This window comes from Nomascus leucogenys, chromosome 14 (assembly GCF_006542625.1).
Source record: "Nomascus leucogenys isolate Asia chromosome 14, Asia_NLE_v1, whole genome shotgun sequence".
NCBI lineage: Eukaryota > Metazoa > Chordata > Mammalia > Primates > Hylobatidae > Nomascus > Nomascus leucogenys.
The window spans coordinates 38601996-38628641 of NC_044394.1; the positions used below are offsets into that span (position 1 = coordinate 38601996).

At 42.8% G+C, this 26646-nt stretch overlaps 1 protein-coding gene across 1 annotated transcript; it reads right to left on the reverse strand.

The window, feature by feature from the left end:
• Positions 1 to 59: 59 nt before the first annotated feature.
• Positions 60 to 26107, reverse strand: LOC100586703 (ubiquitin carboxyl-terminal hydrolase 32-like). Its single transcript, XM_030827824.1, is given in 10 exon segments — positions 60 to 382; positions 1882 to 1974; positions 2668 to 3050; positions 3053 to 3091; positions 4503 to 4791; positions 6775 to 6966; positions 11869 to 11989; positions 14152 to 14238; positions 20858 to 21042; positions 25889 to 26107. Coding segments are annotated over 9 exon segments (1563 nt in total). The 5' UTR covers positions 25889 to 26107; the 3' UTR covers positions 60 to 208.
• Positions 26108 to 26646: the final 539 nt, after the last annotated feature.

The window sequence follows — 26646 nt, forward strand, 5'->3', positions numbered from 1 at the left end:
CCTGAAAGTTCTCTATCGGAGAGCTTGTATGAGACTTCAAAATAAAATTATTACTACTCTTAAAGTTAACTATTTTAATTAGAATTTTTATTCTAACAGGATAAAATAACTACATTTAGCTTGCCTTTCAGTGATGCTTTTGCCAACTATCAGCTACAAGGAGTCATCTCCCTCACCACCAAGCTGTCTAGCAGCCACAGTGGTAGCTTTACTGTACCATACAGTACTTTTCGTAATCACACTCAAAGTCTTCATCCATACTGCTTGTGTCTGCCATCTTTTTGCCATCAATCTTTGGCAGAAATTGTGCATAGTCTATCCCCTGCTGCTCATAGAAAAGAATGTAGGCAGAGTCGGTGTCAATTTCATCAGGGTGAAGTTCCTGAAAGGGCAAGAAAAACCTTTAACAAAAAGCCATCACTATTATGACTCTAAATCCTTGCCAGGAAAGGGAAGACCAACCCTCTGTAATTACTACACCTGATTGCTTCCAATAAGTTCACTAGTTTGGCTGTCTCACACCTGCCCCTTTAAAATGAGCCCCATTATTTCCAATGTTTGCTTTGGGGAAAATATTTTGACCATAGACAAGTCAAAACAGAATGACCTAAAACCCCATCAAATTCTATTTATTTATTTTGTATTTATTTATTTATTTATTTATTTGAGACGGAGTCTCGCTCTGTCACCAGGCTGGTGTGCACTGGCGCGATCTCAGCTCACTGCAACCTCTGCCTCCTGGGTTCAAGTAATTCTCCTGCCTCAGCCTCCCGAGTAGCTGGGACTACAGGCATGTGCCACCATGCCTGGCTAACTTTTTGTATTTTTAGTAGAGATGGGGTTTCACCATATTAGCCAGGATGGTCTTGATCTCCTGACTTCATCATCTGCCCACCTTGGCCTCCCAGAGTGCTGGGATTACAGACGTGAGCCACTGTGCTTGGCCCAACCCCAGCAAATTCTAACAGTCTAGAAGATAGGAGCTTTTTGCATTAACTAACTCCTTTTTTTTTTCTTTTTTTGAGACAGAGTCTTGCTCTGTTGCCTAGGCTGGAGTGCAGTGGCATAGTCTTGGCTCACTGCAACCTCCACCTCCCAGGTTCAAGCCATTCTCCTGCCTCAGCCTCCCGAGTAGCTGGGACTACAGGCGTGCGCCACCACGCCTGGCTAACTTTTTGTATTTTTAGTAGAGATGGGGTTTCACCATATTAGCCAGGATGGTCTCGATCTCCTGACCTTATGATCCACCTGCCTTGGCCTCCCAAAGTGCTGGGATTACAGGCGTGAGCCACCACGCTGGGCCCAACCCCATCAAATTCTAACAGTCTAGAAGATAGGAGCTTTTTGCATTAACTAACTCCTTTGTTTTTTTTTTTTTTTTGAGACAGAGTCTTGCTCTGTTGCTCAGGCTGGAGTGCAGTGGTGCAGTCTTGGCTCACTGCAACCTCCACCTCCCAGGTTCAAGCCATTCTCTTGCCTTAGCCTCCTGAGTAGCTGGGATTACAGGCATGCGCCAACATGCCCAACTAATTTTTGTATTTTTAGTAGAGATAGGGTTTCACCATGTTGGCCAGTCTGGTCTTGAACTCCTGACATCAAGTGATCCACCTCCTAAGCCTGCCTCAGCCTCCCACAGTGCTGGGATTACAGGCATGAGCCACTGCACTCGGTCAACTAACTCTTTATTTTTCCTCACTCCTCATGTTTTCATTCCCTACTCTGCATATAGCTTTTGTTCCTTTAATACTGACAGCATCTATATATTGATTCTAACAAAAAAATCTATTTCCTATTCAAGAGATAGTCCATTATTTCAACAAATGTTCCCAGTTCTGTTGATATTCTGTTTCTAACTTTCATTCAAAGATTGAGAATGTTTACCTTACAGCTGCTGTCATTGTAATAGTACCACTTGCAGTTTGGGTTTTTGGCATAAGTGACATAATGGCCCCCATCCAGAATTCCTGAATGGCACTGTAAGAGATAAGAAAGTGGAGGTATGTTAGTAGTTAACTGTACTATGGCCAGGGTATATAGCACTAGGATCTGAGCAGAAGAACACTGATCATGTAAATGATCACCTAAAATCATGTAAATGATGAGTAGGTGAAAAAATATTTTAGAACCCTCTAACTTTCTCTAAAACCAAAATAAGCAAAAAGCAAAATACAAAAGTCATAAGCTCCAAGTCTTGTGTGGATAAACAATCATTTTATAATTGTAATTACTATTATTATTATTATTATTATTTTGAGACAGGGACTTGCTCTATCACCCAGGCTGGGGTGCAGTCAAGTGATCACAACTTAAAGACTTGACCTCCTGGGCTCAGGTGATCCTTCTGCCTCAGCCTTCCAAGTAGCTGGGACCACACACACATGCCACCATACCTCGCTCCATTTTTAAATTATTTGTAGAGACGGGGCCCAGGCTGGTCTCAAACTCCTGGGCTCAAGCGATCCTCCTGCCTCAGCCTTCTAAAGTGCTGGGATTACAGGTGTGAGCCACCACACCTGGGCAGGCCCAGATTTCTATGTTACCTTTGTCTATCACTAAGCTCAATGCTAGGAAATAAGCAGGACCTGAAAAATACTTGCTGATGAATACATGAAGACAAGTGAACAAAACACAGACCACTCTCTGAAAACCATACAATAAACCACTTACCGAAATTGCATATAGATTATAAATAGGCTTAATATAAGTGTCTTCTCTTTGGTCATCAGTGCTGTCTTCTTCACTGTGGTTCCCAAGTTGAACACTGCTGTAGCCATTGCCACATGCTTCTTGCTCATAAAGGAATCCATTGGCCAAAGCTACCTCGTGGTCCTGAGGAGTGACCAGCTCTGGTTGGCTGCCCCCCCGCATATGCCCTTGGCTTAAGGCATCGGCCAGCTCACAGATCTGCCCAGCCCCATTCTCTTTGCTGGCATCCAAGTTCTTCTTACTACTTGACAGTTTATTTTTGCTGCCAGTCTGGGGCAGCCGGAGCCTCCCTTTGCTCCTCCCCAAAGTTGGTGGGCTGCTATTAGGGCTGCTGTTTTTGCTGATGGACAGCTGGTTCCACTATTTCTTGATGAAGAAGGAGAACCTGTGAACAGGACAGAAGAAAAGATTCACAAATCCAAATGTCACAAAGTAAGCCAGCCCCAAATGCTAACTCTGAGGTTAGCTTCACAACTGTACACACAAAGGTAAAGACAGGGGAGTCATGACTGGCTACCCTTTAGTTCCTATTATGTAGCCAGTAAGTTACATTTTTGTCTTCTTCAGTGCCAAGTCCCTATAAGCAACAATGTCCTGAAAATGTAAAGTACATTATAAGGACTCAGAAAATAGCAGAAAGATGATTTATGTCAGATTCAGTTGAAAAAAATCTAACTATTAGAGTAAGGAGTTTTCCAAATACATATTCCTCTCCTTTGTAAAATTAGACAAAAAATGTGACCACCATTTACTGAGTACTTCCTATTGTTAGGCATGGTACTGGGAATTTCTTGCTGTCCACTGTTACCTCTATGTCTCACAAAAATCCTGTAAGGCTTTAAACTTTTTGGTTATAGCCTCTTATCCCTACCCCCTTTTATACCTTTAAAAATTACTGAGAACCTTTAGAACTTTTATGTGAATTTTATCTATCAATATTTCCTGTATTAGAAACTAAAACTGAGGCATGAAAAAGTACAATACATTAGCACAGACTTCACTGTCAAAGTGACGATATTATTCCATGTCATATTGTCTCTTACACCATTGTACATCTGTGAGAGAATAAAAGTGAAAAGGCACATATTGTCTTAGTATTTTTATGAAAATAGTTTTGGGCCAGGCACAGTGGCTCACACCTGTAATCCCAGCACTTTAGGAGGCCGAAGCAGGAGGTTCACTTGGGCACAGGAGTTCAAGCCCAGCCTGGGAAACATGGCGAAGCACCATCTCTACAGAAAAATACAAAAATTAACCAGGTGCAGTGGTGGGTGCCTGTAGTCCCAGCTACTCAGGAGGCTGAGGTGGGAGGATTGATTGACCCCAGGAGGTCGAGGCTGCAGTGAGCTGTGATCTGTGTTGCACCACTGCACTCCAGCCTGGGTGACAGAGACTCTGTCCCAAAAAAATATAAAATAAAATAAATAAATAAAGAGTTTTGATCCTCTAGACCCCCTGAAAGATGGGGAACCTCAGAACTTTCACTGTAAGGGGACAAGACAGCAGCTACCATTCCTGTTTACCATACATCAGGCACTGTGTGAAGTGCTTTACTCTCCATGTGTCAAACTCTCAACTCTGTAAACCTGGCATTCTCTCCATTTTACAGATGAGAAAATAGATTCAGGGAGGCTGAATCTCTTGATAAAACTTACATAGCCCAAATACAGATAGGTCTGATTCCAGATAGGTTCCTTCCACCCAACGAACCTGATGTTCCAGAACGGAAGACAGAGAAACATATGTAGCCTACAGGAGCACCAAGAAAGCACCTGCCTAAGGCCCCCAGGCCTCACCTTTCGGGCTGCTGCTGCTGTTAGCGCTGAGTGAGGATGGGCTTTTGCTCAGGAGCACATCCTCTTCCCCAGCCGAACGCTGCGCATCCACTTTCTTCACCTCTCTTGCCAGAATCCTGGGCTTGGAGAGCTCATCCCTCTGGGGTGTGAGTGGTTTACGCTGGCAGAGAGCCGGGTCTCGTGGTACCAAAAAAGCACTTGGATCAAAACTTTCCCGAGGAAATTTGACAATTTTCTATGATTTTATCCACTGATCATTTACAAATTGAAATCACTTAAGGTGAATAATCTGGAGAAGCAAAGGTAGAAAACATCTGCATTAAAGGGTTCTGAAGATACAAAATTTACATGGAAAAAACAAGACAAATACACACGAATGTTTGGGAATATATAACAGAACATTTACCTTCATTATTTTTTAAAGACTTCAAAAATATGGTTTCATAAAGGGCTCTACACAGGCCCCAGTGCACTGGTGTGCTTGTGCACACACGCTCAACTCAGCAGTGTGGCACAGCCACGTGACTGCGCAGTGGGTATTGCCTCCAGGCTCAGCTGCTCTTCTAGAGTCCACAAAGGGCTAGCCTAAGCTTCCACTCTCCACAGAGCCAGAAGTTCCCCCTCTCCTGAAGTTCAAATTCACCACATTGTACCCCCTGTGGCAGTTCTCACATTGCACTGAATTGCAGTTACTGGGCTACATGACAGCTCTGCTTGTTTTATTTGATGATAATATGAAAATATATACTTGTTAAAATTCATCAAACTGGATATTAAAAATCTATGCTTTTAATTGTATGTTAATTATACCTCAATTTTTTTAAAAGGTCTCCCCCTCGGCCAGGCGTGGTGGCTCACACCTGTAATCTCCACACTTTGGGAGGCCGAGGCGGGTGGATGATGAGGTAAGATAATCCAGACCCTCCTGGCTAACACAGTGAATCCTCGTCTCTAATAAAAATAAATAAATAAAAAACACAAAAAAAATTAGCCAGGCATGGTGGTAGGCGCCTGTAGTCCCAGGTACTCAGGAGGCTAAAGCGGGAGAATGGTGTGAACCCAGGAAGTGGGGCTTGCAGTGAACTGAGATCTCGCCACTGCACTCTAGCCTGGGCGACAGAGCGAGACTCCGTCAAAAAAAAAAAAAAAAAAAGGTCTCCCCCTCCTCCCCAGCCACCTTGTCCCCAAGCCTGCCCCTTTTCCCTCTAGTTCCTATCTGTGGAGCTAGCTAACAACCAGTGTTATTAATTTCTTGTGCATCATCCCCTGGGAAGCTGTTCTGGTCTAAGAAAAACCTACATTCAGCTTCACAGAGTAGTGTGACAGAGACATGAATATAATAAGAAAATACGGCTGGGCACGGTGGCTCACGCCTGTAATTCCAGCACTTTGGGAGGCCAAGGTGGGCGGATCACCTGAGGTCAGGAATTCGAGACCAGCCTGGCCAACATGGTAAAACCCCATCTCTACTAAAAGTACAAAAATTAGCCGGCTGGTAGTGGTGCACGCCTGTAATCTCAGCTACTCAGGAGACTGAGGCAAGAGAATCACTTGAGCCTGAGAGGTGGAGGTTGCGGTGAGCTGAGATTATAACACTGCACTACAGTGTTTTTTTGAGACCCTGTCTCAAAAAAAAAAAAAAAAGAAAATACATATAAATATCTGATTAAAATATGCTAGTACCTTACAGTTACACTGATCTTAATGAATAGGAAGATTTGTCACCTCAAACTCTCCTGACAAACCAAAGGACAGTCTCCTAATCCATGAAGGGAGAAGGCAGAAGTAAATTAAATATAAAAGAACACACAGGCCCTAGTGCACTGGTGTGCTTGTGCACACACATTCAACTCAGCCACATGACTATGTGCAGTGGGTGTTGGGGGCTCTGGGCTCAGCTGCTCTTCTAGAGTCCACAAAGGGCTAGCCTAAGCTTCCTCCCTCCACAGAGCCAGAGGTTCACCCTCTCCTGAAGTTCAAATTCACCACGTTGTACCCCTTGTGGCAGTTCTCACATCGCACTGAATTGCAGTTACTGTTCTACATGATTGATCTCTTCTTCTAGGTTATAAGCTCTTTAGGAAAAGGAACTACCAAATATTTGTAGAAAGATTCATCTCTGTATTCAACATAAAAACTTTGTACAGAAAGTGTTTTAAACACTGCTGCAGGAAAAGTCTTATTCTCAAAAATAACCAAACCTCCTGTTTGTTCATGTCTTCTTTCTTTTATGCTAGATTCCTGCTCTCTCAGAGGCAGGACTGTAACATACCAGGAAGGGTGGAAGCCTCCAGAGATCCAGCTTCTTTGTTGCTAAGCAGTGGGTCTTACACTTGGAACAGTAGTACATCTCATTTTCCCCTAGCTCTTCCTCACTGGTGAAAGCACGGAGACATCTGTCCAGGTTGATGGGCTCGGCTTGCACTCGCCGACTCTGCTCCACACTCTCATGCTCATCTACAACCTGTAGGTAGAGGGAACAGGAGGAAAGGGGTGTGTGGGAAGGCATTTAAACCGGTGATCTAGCTATGCATCAACTGCTCGGTCACTCACCCTTATTTTACTCTTTATAAGGAAAAAGAAAATAACAACTGGCTGGGTATGGTGGCTCAGGCCTGTAATCCCAGCACTTTAGGAGGCTGAGGTGGGGGGAATTGCTTGAGTCCAGGAGTTCAAAACCAGCCTGGCCAACAGAGTGAGACCCTGTCTCTGTAAAAGAAAAATCTAAAAATTAGCTGGGCGTTGTGGCGCATGTCTGTAGTCCCAGCTACTCAGGAGGATTGCTTGAGCCTGGGAGATGGAGGTTGCAGTGAGCTGTGATTGCGCCACTGCACTCCAGCCCAGATGACAGAGAGAGACCCTGTCTCAACAAAAAGGGAAAAGAAAACACAACCCAAACTAGAGTCTGAGCAAATACAGCACCTACACATTTATTCACAAATGTTACATCAGTAACATTCTGGATAAAATTTCTATTTATATGACCATAACTTTTCTTGAAAAATTTTTGAATGCTTCAAAATGACAAAAACAAAAAGAATTGCATTTATTTAACAACTTTGGAATCCTATAAGGGATTACATGTGAGCTGGCCCTCAAGCCAGGGGTGCTGATAGTAAGCCATTTATTTTTAATCAGAAAGCCAGAGCATTATTAGTATGCTGCAGAGTTTACAGACGCTAGGAGAAACAACATGAAACACAGAAACCAGAGCTGGATGAAATAAGGGCACAGAAAAGCTCACCATGAGAAGACAACGCAGCTGAGCATGAAACCCCACAGGGTACAACTCATTTGCATCTGATCCCGTGTATCACAGAGTTATCAGAATACCAAGTCTATAATTATCTGTCTCCTCCCTCAGGGGGCCTTTTTATCTGAGATGGCGACAAAAGGAAGAACAAGCTCAAGAGTGTGCTGCTTTTGTTGAGAAGGCCCCTAATACCCACCCAAAGCTTTGGGGTCCTGTTAATCAGCATGTTAGGCTGTGGAGCAAGAAGGAGTTAAGTGTAAGAAAGGAGAGAGAGCAAAGAATGGGCGGAGTGCAGGGATGTATGTTGGGGGTAGTGTGGAATGAAGAAGGAGAGAAGAAAGGATCCAGAGTGCAGCAGAAAAGAAAGAATTTTTCCCTCTCCATGCCTGGCTGCTACCTGACAAACAATCAAGAACCACAGAGCTGGGATCCTTCTGTTTGTCCCTCTAATGTATGGGAAGGTGGGTGAAGCATCAGGGTTATGAATGCTACCATAAGACTTCACACAGTATATATTTGTGTCCCAAAGCAGAGCCTGGACCACAAGGCCCACACTGACTGCCTCTGTGTGGCAAATATCACATGTCCATCACCCACCCTATTTATTGCTCCTCCCTTCCAGAGGTGAACTTCCTCTATGAATTTCCCTTCCTGAAACTCATGATGGGAACCTTAGGCTGCCTGGAATACAAATTGGCACAGCTCAAGACATTCAGTTTAGCATGGGTTTTCAGGTGAGACTTTTTCCCTATATGAGAGTCACGAGGCTGTCAAATGGTGTTATAAACTAGCAAGGTTGGGTTTGATCATGCAGTGAAGGTTCTAGCACTGCATAACTATCCAGGCTAAAGAACTCATTTAAAAAGGGGAACTTAGAGGAAAATTCTTTTTTTAGAAAAGGAAATCTGGCTTAGACTTGGGTTATAGACTTCTTTTTTGAGTACAAATTCTGTAGTAACAAGATATTAACTGTCATCATCTTTTGAACTGGTCACTCAAGGAAAAAACTGATGTGCTTCAAAAGGAAACATGCTGTATCATAGTTGTTGGAATGAGCAGAAAAAGGGGTGTATCATATACAATAGTGTTTCTTTTCTCATAGCCAGTTAAATATTATCTCTATTATCTCTACCAGGAATACTTTATGGCCAACCACAAATTAGAGTAAGCTAGTAAAGAATGTTGATTTTTATTGACTATATTTTCTGTGGAACACAGGCTACAGTGCTAGATGAAGACAGGGAGGAAAGAAAGCTGATAAAAAACATATTTATGGACTGTACTGACAATAATTTCTATTTATCAGTAAAATTTCCCAAAGTGATAAAGATTCCCTTCACCTCTTGGGATCTATGCTTAGATCCTCTACTATTGTTTAAACAGTCTATAAATTACTTATAGGCACCCTCTTCTTTTTCAGAGTTGCTTTAAAGCTCATCTTTAACACAAAACACAGGAAATGAAGTAGTAGTTTTCATATAAGACTATTAAAAAAAAGAGAGAGGACTAAGAAGTTGTCTAGTTTAATTTTCTTTTTTTCTTTCTTTTTTTTTTTTTTTTGAGACGGTCTTGCTTCGTTACCCAGGCTGGAGCGCACTGGCGAGATCACAGCTCACTGCAGCCTTCATCTCTTGGGCTCAAGCAATCCTCCAACCACAGCCTCCCAAGCAGCTGGACTATAGGTGCACACCACCACACCTGGCTAATTTGTGCATTTTTTGTAAAGACAGGGTGACATCATATTGCCCAGGCTGGCATCTAGTTTAATTTTCTACTGAGGAATCTGAGGTCCAAACAGGAGAGAAATGTAAAGGATAAGAGTGATTGCCCCTCTATTTTTTTCTGATTACTAGGTATAATATTCATGTGGAAATTTTAGAAAGCAGAGAAAAATGTAAAAAGGCAGAGAATCCTATTATATTCTTAATACAAAGGCAACCACTGTCAAAATACTGGCAGATTTTCTTCTGTCCTTTTTCCTAAATAGTATTTTTTTCAATATTGAAGGTATTATTTCCAGTATATGCAACTTTATGTCTTGTTTTTTAAAAAATGTTCACATATCATAAGCATGTTCCCATAAATGTTAGCAAAAACTCCTGGTAATCATTTTCAACAACTGCATTATATTTTATCCAATGAATACACCATGCTTTATTTAACCATTCCTCTAATGTGAGACAAATATAAGTTGTTAATAACTTTTTACTCTCCTAAAAAATGCTATGATGATACTTGCCTGCAAATTATGGAGTAATTACAGAGTATTCTCCCCTCAGATAAATTCCTAAAAGGGAAATCACTGGAATAAAAAATATAAAGCATATGGGCAATAATCCCAATTTAAACCACGGTATCTTTTTTGTCTACATGACTTTCTAAGCACATGCAGAAACCCCACATGTAGGGGAGCCCAGATTAGGCATATGGCCCCACTCCCTAGCAAGGCATCAATAGCCCTTTGTTTCCATGGTATCCTAAGTGCATCACTAAAAGTGGAAGTAGGGTAAGATTTAACAGGTCACGTAGGCCGTTTCCTATAAGCAGGACGTCCTAAAGAGCTTTTCAGATTGCACACTGGATTTGTTAAAAAGGGGAAGAGATTTATAGAGCCAAATAATTTATTATCATTGACAGTAATGTCTTGTCAGAATAATGCCCTGTCAGATTTTGTGCTGACAAAGATTTATGAATCTATCAACTGGTGAAATTTTCCCTCCTTGCTAGTGAGCATGATCTAGAACATTAGTTTCTCTTCAGCTTTCTTTAGCTTTAGCCTAGTGATCTTTCATTTGACAAGTATCCACAAACTATACTTATTCCTGGCTAGAAAGGGCTCCCAGGAGCCTTGGTGTGTGGGGCACATTTTGGGATCTAAATAGGAAACTAGGTCTAGAATTGGTAGTTTCCCCAGTCCTCCAGGGCGTAACAAGACAGAAAAGTCAGTTACCGTTACTAACTTATCCAAAGGGAATGCTTTAAAAAATAGTAAAGGAAATTTCTGACTATCAAGAGCCATAAAAATGCAAAAACCACTACAATTCCTCATGTGACTTAAGGAACTCCTTTGACTCTGTTGCTTTTACCTCTCTATCAGATTCTTAATGTCTTTACCTTTCAAATAACATTTGGTTGATTAAAAACTGCCTGATGCAAACATTTTTAGTTAAAATTATTTCTGAAGCAACATTTTCAAAATTTAAAAATTGCTCTGGCCAGACAGCGACAATAGAAGAATGTGAAGTGTGAAGAGTGGCCATTGAGATGTGCTCTTAGGTACCCAAAATTGAAACATTTCAATCCTTTCTCTAACTTTTCTGATCACTATGCCTATTAAAGGTAGCAGCTATAGCCCTGAGACACATTTGAATTAAGTAACTGTGGTTACCAAATGCTGCAACTTCAATATTTAACAGAGAGATGCTTATTGATATGTCATGGCCAGACAGTTTTGTTTCAAGGTTCACTTATTAATATTTTTGAAATTTAATGCCTGCTATAGTTTGGATATGGTTTGTCTCCACCAAAATGCATGTTGAAATTTGATTCCCAATGTGGCGTTGTTAGGAGGTGGGGCCTAGTAGGAGGTGTTTGGGTCATAGGGGTGAAACTCTCATAAATGGTTGGTGCCATTCTTGCAGTAGTGAGTCCTCTTCTGAGAACTTAGTTTCCATGACAGCGGGCTGTTAGAAAGTGAGGATCTTCCTCCTGTTTGGTCCTCCCTCTTGCCTGTGTCTGTTCTCCTTTGATCTTCTCTGCCATGTTATCGTGCAGCACAGAAGCCTTTGCCAGAAGCCAGGAACATGTCCTTGAACTTCCCAGGCTGCCGAAGAGTAAGCTAAATAAACCTCTTTTCTTTATAAGTTACCAGCCTCACATACTCTGTTATAGCAACACAAAATGGACAAAGACAATGCCCCAATACAATGAACTCCAGAAGCTGGAAGATGAAAAAGCTCAAGCAAACATGTCAATATATGAGGGGCCAGAGGATGCCAATGAACATTTTTCTGGCTGTTTTTAAATTGTCTAAAACAGAAATGGCATAATAGTTATACTGGGGGAAATTTCCCACATAAAAACCACCATTTTATGGTGGCCCTAAATACTTACCCTTTCCTGGCATGTTTGATAGCGAAGGTGAAGGGCTGTGGGGTCCCAATCCACAGCAATATAGGCATTTCCAATGAAAGCTCTGTCTTCCCCACAATCAATTTTACAGCCTCTGCAAAATCTAAAAAGGGGGAAAAGACCCACAGAGGAAGAAATAATTATGAAGGAATTTAAATTTTCTTAATAAAAAATATTCTCCCTTCCTACTTTTCTGCTTTCCTCTTGGGACTCACAATTTGTCATGGGCTTCTAACTTCAGACTCTGATAAATGTACGGATACTTATTAATAATTATTATCATTTCAGGGAATCATGCTTTTCACTTTTCTTTATTTTTACAAAGTACTTGATAACCATCTGTTAATCACAGGAAGATGTGAACTTTATGGCAAATAAATGACATGGGAATTGGCTGTTTGAGATACTACAGCACTCAAGAAATTCCAAATTCAGTTATTTAATGCTCTGAGTTATGACAATGTATCTGGTATAACACCTAGCTCCTTGTTTGTAAAATGGCAGATTAAACAAATGCATATTAAAGTTTACAGAGGCTGGGCATGGTGGCTCATGCCTGTAATCCCAGCAGTTTGGGAGGCCAAGGTGGGTGGATCACCTGAAGTCAGGAGTTCGAGATCAGTCTCACCAACATGGTGAAACCCTGTCTCTACTAAAACTACAAAAAGTAGCCAAGTATGGTGGCAGGCACCTATAATCCCAGCTACTTGGGAGTCTGAGGCAGGAGAATTGCTTGAACCTGGGAGGTGGAGGTTGCAGTGAGCCGAGGTCTCACTACTGCACTCCAGCCTGGGCGACAGAGTGAGACTCTGTTTCACAAAAAAAAAAAAAAAAGTTTATAGAGTTGCAGGGGTGGGGTGGGAGATGGGGTAGGGGAGGAGGACATAATAAAGTCATGGTTCCAATGCCTACTTTATTATTATTATTATTTTTCTTGAGAAGGATCCTCACTCTGTTGCCCGGGCTGGAGTGCAGTGGTGCTATCTGGGCTCACTGCAAGCTCCACCTCCCGGGTTCAAGCAATTCTCCTGCCTCAGCCTTCCAAGTAGCTGGGACTACAGGCGCCCGCCACCACGCCTGGCTAATTTTTTGTATTTTTAGTAGAGATGGGTTTTCACCATGTTAGCCAGGATGGTCTCGATCTCCTGACCTCGTGATCCGCCCGCCTCAGCCTCCCAAAGTGCTGGGATTACACGCGTGAACCACCGCGCCCGGCCGATGCCTACTTTAGACTCAGTTTGCTAAGTCTATTGCAGTTCTCTAAAGGTGGACTTTAGTGTCATTAGGCACCTTCCCTGCTGTAACAGCAATGACCAATCAATCTCTGTAACTCTTTAAAAACCAAGAACAGATTTCCAGCAAGGTCTAGTAAAGACTATGGTCTACTGTGCTCAGAACTGGCAAACTTATTTATATTTAAGGAGAGGCTTGGCGTGGTGGCTCACACCTATGATCCCAGCACTTTGGGAGGCTGAGGTGGGTGGATCACCTGAGGTCAGGAGTTCGAGACCAGCCTAACATGGCGAAACCCCATTTCTACTAAAAATACAAAAATTAGCTGGGTACAGTGGTGCGCACCTGTAGTCCCAGCTACTCAGGAGGCTGAGGCAGGAGAATTGCTTGAACCTGGGAGGCACAGGTTGCAGTGAGCCAAGACTGAGCCACTGCACCCCAGCCTGGGCGACAGAGTGAGACTCCATCTCAAAACAAAACAAAACAAAACAAAAAAGGAGAGGTGAAGTTATAGAGTAATAAATGTCTATCACAAGCTATGAATTTGGTATGGACTGTAGTTTATAAAACCAGCTAAGTCTCAAAAGCAAAACTTATCTATTGACCTCAAAAGGAAGTGAAAAAATTTTTTTGAGACAGAGTTTTGCTCTTGTTGCCCAGGCTGGAGTGCAGTGGTGCAACCTTGGCTCACTGCAACCTCCACCTCCTGGGTTCAAGTGATTCTCCTGCCTCAGTCTCCCAAGTAGCTGGGATTACAGGCATGCACCACCACGCCCCGCTAATTTTTGTATTTTTAGTAGAGACGGGGTTTTACCAGGTTAGGCTGGTCTCAAACTCCTGATCTCAGGTGATCCACCCACCTCGGCTTCCCAAAGTGATGGGATTTTACAGGCGTGAGCCACCGTGCCCAGCCACAATTCTTAAGTTTCTCATTATTCACTATTTACTTCTCAAAATTGGAAATCTTATGAAAATTGTATAATATCTAAAGCTGAAATTCTACTAAAGTAATTCTTTTGCAGGTCACTTTACCTAGACCATGGGCACCAAGCACAGGAGTTCCCATCTTTCAGCACAACTCGTAGAGTGAATGGATATTGATAGCCCATACTGTCATCACTGAAACAGAAGAGAACAAAAAGAGTGTAAGAAGCATTTCTGGTTCAAGGTCCAACTCCTTTTCATCTTCTCTTGAAGTAATCCTAGGAAGGGGCATTTGCCACAGCAGTATGCTCATGTTGACACCTCAACGTTACTTACCCTAATCCATTAGCTGCAGCCCAGCACCAAATACACTCTGGCTTCCCATACTCTATCTGGGCTTACAGAAGGGTAGACATACGACTGCCAGATGTCTCTAAGCGAGTCCATGTGGCTCAAGAAAAATTTTACAAGATAAGCTAATCATGCAATCAAATACCAATTATCCTTCAGCCTTAATTCTATCAGAGGATTTAATTCACATTAAACTAAAATAATTTGATCTTTCCATGACAAGAACACTGACACACTGCAGAAAGCTGTATATTTAGAAGTCTTCTTTAATCAGAATCGCTGATGTGGTACATGCTAAGTACTGCCTTAACTACTCAGAGTTATAAGCTACATACCATTTTTGGAGTAACTTCTTTTTATTATTATTATACTTTAAGTTTTAGCGTACATTTGTTACATATGTATACATGTGCCATGTTGGTGTGCTGCACCCATCTCACACCAGTTAGAATGGTGACCATTAAAAAGTCAGGAAACAACAGGTGCTGGAGAGGATGTGGAGAAATAGGAACACTTTTACACTGCTGGTCGGACTGTAAACTAGTTCAACCATTGTAGAAGTCAGTGTGGCGATTCCTCAGGGATCTAGAACTAGAAATACCATTTGACCCAGCAATCCCATTACTGGGTATATACCCAAAGGATTATAAATCACGCTGCTATAAAGACACATGCACACTTACGTTTACTGCGGCACTATTCACAATAGCAAAGACTTGGAACCAAGCCAAATGTCCAACAACGATAGACTGGATTAAGAAAACGTGGCACATGTACACCATGGAGTAACTTCTTTTAACTGCCAATGATTATGTCAAGATGGCCCTGTGAATTTTCCAACTTTTAAAAAAATTTACTCATCCTTGCCCTAACAAGGAGCAATGCAACAATTTATACATATTATCGAAACATAAGCTGTGTGCCTTAGATGTATATACAATTCCTACTTGTCAATTGTAGTTCAATAAAGCTGGGGGTGGGGGAGAAGGAAGCAATGCAAGGAATATAACATAAGAGTGGCATACTTTAGAGCTCATCTGGCAACTGATAGTGGTTATTACGTGGGCCATTGAAGGTAATGAAACCATGATAAAGAGTCACTGTAAGGGCAAAAGTGAGAGTCACATCTGGCATAGGAGTTCCCATCTTTCTGCATAACTCATCCAGTGAATGATCATTGATAGCCTGTACTGTCTAGTACCATGTCCAACTCAGGCCAGCAATAAGTGAGGAATCAAAAGAAAGATAACGGGATAAAACAATCAAGTAGCACTCTCATAGGAAGCTGTGCAGCACTTCTCTTCTGAAAATTTCTGTTACCTTTTTGCTCTTAACTGAATGAAGCCTGGCTTTCTTGAGAATCCTGCTCCCCCTGCAGAGTTTTTCCATTTTTTTTTGAGACAGGGTATCACTCTGTTGCCCAGGCTGGAGTGCAATGGTGTGATTATGGCTCAAGCAGCCTCCACCTTTCTGGGCTCAGGTGATCCTCCCATATCAGCCTCCCAAGCAGCTAGGATTACAGGCATGCACCACCATACCTGGCTAATTTTTACATTTTTTGTAAAGACAGCATTTTCCCATGTTGTCCAGCCTTGTCTTGAACTCCTGGGCTCAAGTGATCCTCCTGCCTCAGCCTCCTAAAGTGCTGGGATTACAGGTGTGAGTCACCACACCCTACCCTCTGCACTTTTTATTCTCATACATTCCAGAACCTGGAGGTAAAATAGATCTCTTCCTTATTGCTATGCCACTTGTACATGGCTTCTTCTTCCTTCCTTTTCTAGCTTCTTTGTAGCATGTGCTACTGAATTATGCCACCTGCTATTCCTCCTTGGAAGGTACATATCTTCTTTACTCACTAAAGATTGCAGCACCCAGTTCACTGTGTTCCAGCTTCTTTGTAGCATGTGCTACTGAATTATGCCAACTGCTATTCCTCCTTGGAAGGTACATATCTTCTTTACTCACTAAAGATTGCAGCACCCAGTTCACTGTGTTCCAGCTTCTTTGTAGCATGTGCTACTGAATTATGCCAACTGCTATTCCTCCTTGGAAGGTACATATCTTCTTTTTTTTTTTTTTTTTTTTTTTTTTTTTTTTTTTTTGAGACAGAATCTCGCTCTGTCACCCAGGCTGGAGTGCAGTGGCGCAATCTCGGCTCACTGCAAGCTCCACCTCCCGGGTTCACGCCATTCTCCTGCCTCAGCCTCTCTGAGTAGCTGGGACTACAGGCGCCCGCCACCGCGCCCGGCTAATTTTTTGTATTTTTTAGTAGAGACGGGGTTTCACCGTGGTCTCGATCTCCTGACCTCGTGATCCGCCCGCCTCGGCCTCCCAAAGTGCTGGGATTACAAGCGTGAGCCACCGCGCCCGGCCAGTACATATCTTCTTTACTCACTGAAGATTGCAGCACCCAGTTCACTGTGTTTTTTCTCCACCACTTCTCCTGTTATTATTCTTGGTGACATCAACATCAATGCAATTAATACAACAGTAACTTGGTCTTCTCTCTTCCAACAATAACTTCCTCCATCCCATATGTAAACCCTCTCCAAATGTCATATTCTAGACCTTGTGAATACAAACTTTTCTACCTCCAAAATCTCAATTCCAAGTATCGTACTTTGCAACCACCACCTCCTATCTTTTTGGGTTACTTATTCAAACACCCCTATTCTAATGATTCTTTCACCCAAGAGAAACCTCCAATTGCTGCCCTGAAATCCTCACTTGCCTCTTTACCCACTGTCTCTGAAAATAATCACTCTTCTACATAGACCCTTAATTTCAGGATTTTGTCCATTTAATCTAAAATTTAAAATTTATTGACATAAACACTCAAGAAGTTGAGAACTATACAATGAACACCCCATGTATTCATTACCCAACTATAAAAATCATCAACTCCAGTCCACTCTTATTTCATCCATAACTTTACCAAGTACCACTAGAATCAGGTGAGAGCTACCATGCCTGGCTATCTTCTTTAATGTCCAAAGGACCATTCCCTCTTTAACCCACTCCAATCTCTACTCCTTTATCTATACTAAAATAGCTTTCACAAAGATCACCAAAGACCATTTTATCAAATCCAGTGGGCAATTCCCAGTCCTTTGTAGCATTTGAAACAATTATCACTCGTTTCTTGAAATACTTCCTTCACTTAACTCCTGGTTTTCTTCTTACATTACGGGCTGCTCCTTCTCAATCTCTCTCTCTCTCTCTCTTTTGAGACAGAGTCTTGCTCTGTCGCCCAGGCTGGAGTACAGTGGTATGATCTCAGCTCACTGCAACTTCCACCTCCACGGTTGAAGCGATTCTCATGCCTCAGCCACCCAAGTAGCTGGGATTACAGGCACGTTCCATCATGCCTGGCTAATTTTTGCATTTTTAGTACAGACAGGGTTTTGCCATCTTGGGCAGGTTGGTCTTGAACTCCTGGCCTCAAGTGATCCTCCCACCTTGGCCTCCCGAAGTGCTGGGATTACAGGCATGAGCCACTGCACCCAGCCTCGATCTCTTTTGATGCTTCTTTTTCCCTTTTCAATCTCTAAATGTCGGAATGCATATGAACTCAGTTCAGAGTTCATGTATAGATCATGGGAATCTTCTCTAACTCTCACTCTCTAAATGTTAATCATCTGGTCTCAGGGCTTTAAATACCACCTATTTGTTGATGACATCTATATTTATATCTCCAGCAGAGGACATTCAAGTGAATTTCCCACTTGAATGTATAATAGACTTCTTGAATTTAACTGGATTCCTGTCTTTTCTTGCCAAAATCTGCTCCTTCTCCAGTTTTCCTTTTTCCATTAAATGGTACCACCATTCACAAACAATTGTTCAGGGTGAAAAGCCAGCCTGGGCCGGGTGCAGTGGCTCAGGCCTGTAATCCCACCACTTTGGGAGGCTGAGGTGGGATCATGAGGTCAGGAGATCGAAACCATCCTGGCCAACATGGTGAAACCCTGTCTCTACTAAAAATACAAAAATTAGCCGAATGTGGTGGCATGCACCTGTACTCCCAGCTACTCGGGAGGCTGAGGCAGAAGAATTGCTTGAACCTGGGAGGCAGAGGTGCAGTGAGCCGAGATCATGCCACTGCACTCCAGCCTGGCGACAGAGCAAGTCTCCATCCCCCACTCCCCTCCAAAAAAAGAAGTCAGCCTGGATTCCTCTTTGCCTATAGTCCACATCCAATTCATTAGCAAGTCCTGGGAAAAGCCCTCATCTAGAAGCTCTTTAATTCAATTACTTCACTTCAAATTTAATCTTGTCCAACTTCCATCTTTGCTAAACACAACATTCATTAACTAAACTGCTTATCTATTATTTGCAGTTTTCCTTTAGGATTTATTTAAATCTTAAAATAAATACTTTAAATATTTATTTAAACAACTTATTTTGGCCGGGCGTGATGGCTGATGTCTGTAATCCCAGCACTTTGGGAGGCTGAGGCCGGCAGATCACTTGAGGTCAGGAGTTTGAGACCAGCCTGGCCAACCTGGTGAAACCCTGTCTGTACTAAAAATACAAAAACTAGCCAGGCATGGTGGCAGGCACCTGTAATCCCACCTGTAATCGGGAGGCTGAGGCAGGAGAATCGGGAGGCTGAGGCAGGAGAATCGCTTGAACCCGGGAGGTGGAGGTTGCGTTGAGCCGAGATCGCACCACTGCACTCCAGCCTGGGTGACAGAGCAAGACCCCGTCTCAAGAAAATACAAAATAAAAATAAATAATAACTTATTTAAGTAAAGATGTATTTAAAACTTTAAATTTAAATCTGGCCAGGTGTGGTGGCTCACACCTGTAATACCAGTACTTTGGGAGGCCGAGGTAGGTGGATCACTTGAGGCCAGGAGTTCGAGATCAGCCTGGCCGACATGGTGAATCCCTGTCTCTATTAAAAATACAAAAATTAGCTGGGTGTGGTTGCGAGCATCTGTAATCCCAGCTACTCAGGTGTCTGAGGCATGAGAATCACTTGAACCTGGAGGCGGAGTTTGCAGTGAACCAAAATCGCACCACTGCATTCCAGCCTGGGTGACAAATTAAGAATCTATCTCAAAAAAAAAAAAAAAAAAGATGTATTTATCCTAAGCCCTACCCTAATAATCAAAAGACCCCATATCATAACAAATAAGTAAAGAACTTTTCTTAGTTACCATAAAACAGAACGCTCATTTGTACCATGATGGCAAGAAAATGATCTACAGGCTGGGTGCGGTGGCTCACGCCTGTAATCCCAGCACTTTGGGAGGCTGAGGCAGGCGGATCACCTGAGGTTGGGAATTTGAGACCAGCCTGACCAACATGGAGAAACACCATCTCTACCAGAAAAAACAAAATTAGCCAGGCATGGTGGTGCATGCCTGTAATCCTGGCTACTCGGGAGGCTGAGGCAGGAGAATCATTTGAACCCGGGAGGTGGAGGTTGCAGTGAGCCAGGATCGTGCCATTGCACTCCAACCTGGGCAACAAGAGCAAAACTCTGTCATAAAGAAAAGAAAAAAAAAAAAGAAAAGAAAATGATCTACAATTTGATTGAGATAAAAATAAGACATCATCACAATCCCAAAAATTATTCAGAGTAAATGCATTTACTAATCAAATAGAACAGTGGTAGGAAAAAGGGAAAGAAAACAGAAAATGTTAATTATTTTTATCTAGATTTATGAAATTACTTCACGTTAAAATGACATGGTCAGGGCCGGGCGTGGTGGCTCACGCTTGTAATCCCAGCACTTTGGGAGGCTGAGGGGGGCGGATCACGAGGTCAGGAGATTGAGACCACGGCGAAACCCTGTCTCTACTAAAAATGCAAAAAAATTAGCCGGGCGTGGTGGCGGGCGCCTGTAGTCCCAGCTACTCGGAAAGGCTGAGGCAGGAGAATGGCGTGAACCCGGGAGGCAGAGCTTGCAGTGAGCCGAGATTGCGCCACTGCACTCCAGCCTGGGCCACACAGCGAGACTCCGTCTCAAAAAAAAAAAAAAAAAAATGACATGGTCAGGGAAAAGGAAAAAAGAACGACATGGTATGGAAATAATCCAACAGAATTATATTTTGTATCATGAGACTTTTCAGAGTTCATGTATGCAGTCACTCTCTCATTCTGAATTTCAGAGGACTGAGATTATACAAATTTCCTGGTGAATTCATGCTCTCTACTTTTGCAACACAGAAGACAAGGATATTACTTGAAGCATTAGCAGGATGAATCCAGGCAAAAGATTAGAGAATGGAAGGATTATTAGACACTAGAATGTTTGGCAAGAGGAAGCTGTATCGTCTCTCCTACTCCAAATATCAAACCAAATGGTTGAATTGTATGCTCTCTGAGTGGTTCTTCCAAGAGTGATTAACTTGACATAGGCTGGGTCCTATCAGTCATGTAGAATTCATATAAATTATTTTTCTAGAGTGTGGAAACCACAGGTTTAGATGGATCCCCTGAACTCACCAATCCTGGGCATGATTACTAGCTTCCTGAGGTGGGAGTGGGCTCGCTAACCAGGATACTTGAATCCAAACCGCATCATGTAGGTCTTTCTTCCGGGTATGCACAGTACATGGAACAATCAATGGCATTCCAAAGAGGCTGGGGTGATTCTCCTGAGATGACAGGAAACACTGTTCTGTCCTCATCTATATGTACAAATAAGAGACTAGAGAGTTGAGAAGACAGGCCTCTGATTCCTCCCTTTAGTTCTTCTAACCCTGCCAATGGCAGGCATTATCACCATTTCCAATTAGTCACTATCACATTCTTCTCTATGTTTATAAAACCATCTTTATTGACACAAAGAGAACGGTCACAGTGGAGTCATTAAAAGCGCTGAGGTATTGCCAGTTTTAGAGTTGTTGCCTATTCTATCAAACTTGGGTTTCAGCAATTAATATATTCAAACCACAGTTTTCTCTGATAAACGTTTCTCACATACACTGAATCACATGTAAAAACTAGTAATAGCTTCATAGCTAAAGGCTTTTAAACAATTAAGACTCTTTCTTTCTCCAGAAAATATGCCAGTAAGGTGTGGTGGCTCACGCCTGTAATCCCAGCACTTTGGGAGGCTGAGGCAAGAGGATCTCTTGAGCCCAGGAGTTTGAGATCAGAATGGGCAATGTAGGGAGACCCCATCTCTATAAAGAAATAAATACAATTAGCTGGGCATGGTGGCATGTGTCTGTAGTCCCAGCTGTACAGGAGGCTGAGGTGGGAGGATTGCTTGCATCTGGCAAGTTGAGGGTACAGTGAGCTGTGATCGTGCCACTACACTCCAGCCTGGAAGGTAGAGTGAGACCTGTCCCAAAAAAGGATAAGAAATGAAAAGATGCCAGTGGAAAAAAAAAAAAATAAGACTCTCTCAATTATAGTTTTCTAGCGATAAGCTGTTGATAGTGGTTGTTAGAGTGGCAGTTCCCAAAGTTTTGGAGATTTGTGAAACCTAGTAATTCTATTTTGTAACAAGCTTAGCCAACTTCCTAAAAGCAGTTAAGTGATTTTAATCTTTTTTCTTGTTTTTTAAATACAGGATAGGATAAAAGTAAGGTAAAAATTTTAAAAATTTGCTTTGAGTATGTTAAAGAGATATTTATGATATTCCTTAATATAGAGATACTGCACAGAATTATCCTGGAAATGGCTGTTTAATAAACATTTAGTATAATGGAATGGTTGGTGGGAGTTCAAGGTTATCCAAAGCTGCTGAACCTTTGAACATTTAATTCCCTAAGAAGATTGGTATTTATTGAGTAGTTAGAAAACCTAAATCAGCAACTTGTCAACTCACTAGGGGTTAAGTTAGCTAGTTTCTAAGTAAAAAGACCCTTCTTTATTCAGATTATTAAGCATTTTATTTTGCCATTTTCATTTAAGCTTAAATACATAATTTTAAGACCCTATTTCATATGTTACTATTATTATAAGACCCAGAGAAATCCAGACAGAGTTCAGTACAAGTATTTTATAAAATTTTAAAACATAGCTAAACCCACACAATTTTCATCCTCTCATTAAGGAACTTCTCCTAGTGCCCTAGGGCTCATACTTTCTCAGTTACTACTGAGATAAATTCTACTCCCAGTTATTAACATGGTTAGAAACTTCAAGCCAGGGCCAGGTGCAGTGGCTCATGCCTGTAATCCCAGCACTTCGGGAGGCCGAGGCGGGCGGATCATGAGGTCAGGAGTTCGAGACCAGCCTGGCCAATATGGTGAAACCCTGTCTCTACTAAAAATACAAAAATTATCTGGGCATGGTGGCAGGCGCCTGTAGTCCCAGATACTTGGGAGGCCGAGGCAGGAGAATCACTTGAATCCAGGAGGCAGAGAGTACAGTGAGCTGAGATTGTGCCACTGCACTCCAGCCTGGGTGACAACAGCAAGACTCTGTCTAAAAAAAAAAAAAAAAAAAAAAATAGCTTTAAGCCAAGGGCTACTAATTCAGAGAAAAATAAAAATCAGAGGTAAAAGGGTACATTTCTGGCTGGATGTGATGGCTCATGCCTGTAATTCCAGCACTTTGGGAGGCCAAGGCGGGCAGATCACCTGAGGTTGGGAGTTCGAGACCAGCCTAACCAACATAAAAAGACCCTGTCTCTACTAAAAATACAAAATTAGCCGGGCGTGGTGGCGCATGCCTGTAATCCCAGCTACTCGGGAGGCTGAGGCAGAAGAATCACTTGAACACAGGAGGCGGAGGTTGAGGTGAGTTGAGATCCTGCCACTGCACTCCAGCCTGGGCAACAAGAGCAAAACTCCATTGCAAAAAAAAAAAAAGTACATTTCAAATAATTATCACAAAGCAACTAGCTTTCCATTATCACTGAGTTTAAGAAACAGAATATAGTGAGCACTCAAAAGCCTTCCATTTGCTTCCTCCAAATCACAAATTCTCCCTTCCTCACAAAGGTAACTATTAAATATTCTAAATGTTACAGTAATCACTTTCTTGCTTTTCTTTACAGTTTTATATCCTATGCACAAGTAAATAAACACTAGATTTCATTTTCCCTGTTTTAAAAGTTTTTATATTTATAAATAGAATTACTTAATTCGTTTTCTTTGTTTGTTTTTTGAAACGGGGTCTAGCTCTGTCATCCAGGCTGGAGCATAGTGATGTGATCTCAGCTTGCTGCAACCTCCACTTTCTGGGCTTGAGAGATTCTCTTGCCTCAGCCTCCTGAGTAGCTGGGACTACAGGTGTGTGGCACCACACCGGCTAACTTCTGTATTTTCTGTAGAGATGGGGTTTCACCATGTTGCCCAGGCTGGTCTTAAACTCCTGGGCTCAAGCAATCAGCCCACCTCAGCCTCCCAAAATGCTGAGATTACAGGTGTGAGCCACCGTGCCTAGCCTAATTCTTTTGTGTCTGGCTTCTTTCCATCAACATTAGGTTTATGAGATTCATTTATACTGGATATAACTACAAATCCATTCATTTTTCATTCCTGTATAATGTCCCATTATCTTAATATATCTCAACTTCCCAATCCCTTCTACAACTAATGGACATGTAATGTTTTCATTTTGGGGCTACTATAGATAATGCTGCTATGAATATTCTTGTACATATCTCCTGGTACACATCTTTTGGGTGGATACCTACAGGTAGAACTGCTTATCTTTAACTAGAAAATTGTATTCCAAAGTAGTTGTATTAATTTATATTCTCATCAGCATGGTATGAGAGTTCTTGTTGCTCTACTTAGCAACCCCGTCAGTCTGTTTAATTTTACCTGTTCAGGTGAGTGCACTGATATCATAATATTGTTTTAATTTACATTTCACTGATTACTAGTGTCATTGATCACCTTTTTTTTTCTTTTTGAGATGGAGTCTCGCTCTGTTGCCCAGGCTGGAATGCAATGGCGTAATCTTCACAAACAAGAAAGAAACACAACAAATAATTAAAATAAGGTGAATTAAGTGCTGAAAGAATAAAGTACAAACTCTGTCCAGAAATAGTAATTAGGGAGGCCTTGTGGAGGTGATTGTAAAGCAGAATCTGGAATGATTTGAAGGATGAGGAGAAATTTGCCAGATAGGGCATCAAAAAACACTGCAAGCAAAGTGGACAGAGTATGCAAAAACCTGGAGGTGTGAAACACCAGTAGATGCCTGAAGAACAGCAAGTTTTAAATGACTGCACACAGGAACAAAAGGGGGAGGAAAAGGAGAGAATGGAAAGGCATGAAGTTTTGTTGCAAGAGTATCAAATTATACAAATACAGCTAAAGTCTTCGACTACTGCCTTAATCTCACTCTGCTTCCTAATGACATACACTGTTACTCTGTTGTCAATTCTTTCAGACCTTTTACTTTGCATATATAAAACCCATATTTTAAAATCCCTCCTCCAGCTTCATACTGATCTCATTCTGTATGAATTGTTCCGTAACTTGCTCCAACCATTTACCAATACGTATTGAAGACTTTTCCAAAGCAGATTTTAAATTTTATGATCAATTTTTTTTTTTCCTCCTAAAGAAAAGATCATTCTGGCAGCAGAGGAATGACTGGCTTGGAGAGGAGCTAGACAGGAGGCAGGAGATCAGTCAGAGGAGACCAGAGGAACAGTCCAGGCATAAGTCACCTTGCCTGAGGTCTAAGGCACTCGCTATGGGAATAGACAGGAGGGGATGAACTGAGAAATACATATGAGACACATTCTGAAATATCTGAATTGGACAGGATCTGGGATGAAGGAGGGAAGAACCAGTGTTTGTGTCTTGTGTGACTTCGTGGATGGTGCATGTGTGTTGGAAGGTGGGATGGGCTGGGGACGGGAATGTGTGTTTGGAGCTAATGAATTTCATCTTTAGGAACTGTCTAGTTTGAGATGCCTGTGCAAGCAGGCAACTTGCACCACTTCCCTCTTTCCTACATAGGGCCAGAAGGCCATGGTGTCAACAGTTCAGAGAATTCATTAATTTAAGGCCTGATGTGTGTAAGATCACTCAGAAAGACGGCAGAGGGAAGGAGCCAGTGTGTAGGAACAGAAAACGTAGGGGCTTTGTGGCAGAGTTTGGTATAGTGTATTTTTATGAGCTTCAGTATTTTCATCAGCAAAAAAGACCTAATACTACCCAAGTTCTAAGATTCCCACGTGGTCCGTGTACCATGTACGCAATAAACAGTAGTAATGCATTTTGTCAACAAAATGTTCTGGGTGCATAGAGAGGGAGTGAAGGAGGGTGTGGGCGATGGAAAGGTGGTATCAGAGAGGAAACCTGAGGTATTATCAGAGCAGGAGTCTCAAGTTGCGTTTTGAATGACTCCAGCATGCCAAGCACTGCAGGGTCTTCCGAAAGGAGAACTAAGAATGTGCCAAGGTAGGAGGGGGCACGCCAGCTTGAAACTAAATCATGAGACGCGAGAGTGGGAAGAGCAGGGAAATGCAGGCGGAGGCCACCAGCTGGGTTGACGGAGGGGTGGGGCCGGGGCCAGCAGGCGCCGCACCCGCTCTCTCCCGAGCGCGCCACCTACCTCCGGGGCCACGCCACCGCTCTCGCTGTAGTTCTCGGAGATGAGCCGATCGAAGAGCAGGTGGATCTCGGTGCGGGCGGAGCTGCTGTCATCCGGGCGCAGGGCACAGAGCCTGGAAGACAAGCGGCGAAACCCACTGCCTCGCTCAGGGATTCATTCTCGCGGTGCCTCCCGCGGCTGCCCGGAAAGCAACCAGCAAGCAACTTGCACAGCAGCCATCTTTTCTACGTGGTGGGGCGGGGAGGGAAGAATCCCAGGGAAATACTTCCGGGGCATCATCCCGCTCCCCGTGCTAGTTCCGGAAGTACCTTTTTTAGATCGGACTGGGACTCAGAGGGGTTTCCATGACTACGGGACCCCTCCGACTAGTACCCTGAAAATGCTTGTCAGAAATTGGCTTGGAGGCCGGGCGCGGTGGCTCAAGCCTGTAATCCCAGCACTTTGGGAGGCCAAGACGGGCGGATCACGAGGTCAGGTGATCGAGACCATCCTGGCTAACACGGTGAAACCCCCGTCTCTACTAATACAAAAAAATTAGCAGGGCGTGGTGGCGGACGCCTGTGGCCCCAGCTACTCAGGAGGCTGAGGCAGGAGAATGGCGTGAACCCGGGAGGCGGAGCTTGTAGTGAGCCGAGGTCCTGTCACTGCACTCCAGCCTGAGCGACAGAGCCAGACTCCTTCTCAAAAAAAAAAGGCCGGGCGCGGTGGCTCACGCCTGTAATCCCAGCACTTTGGGAGGCCGAGGCGGGCGGATCACG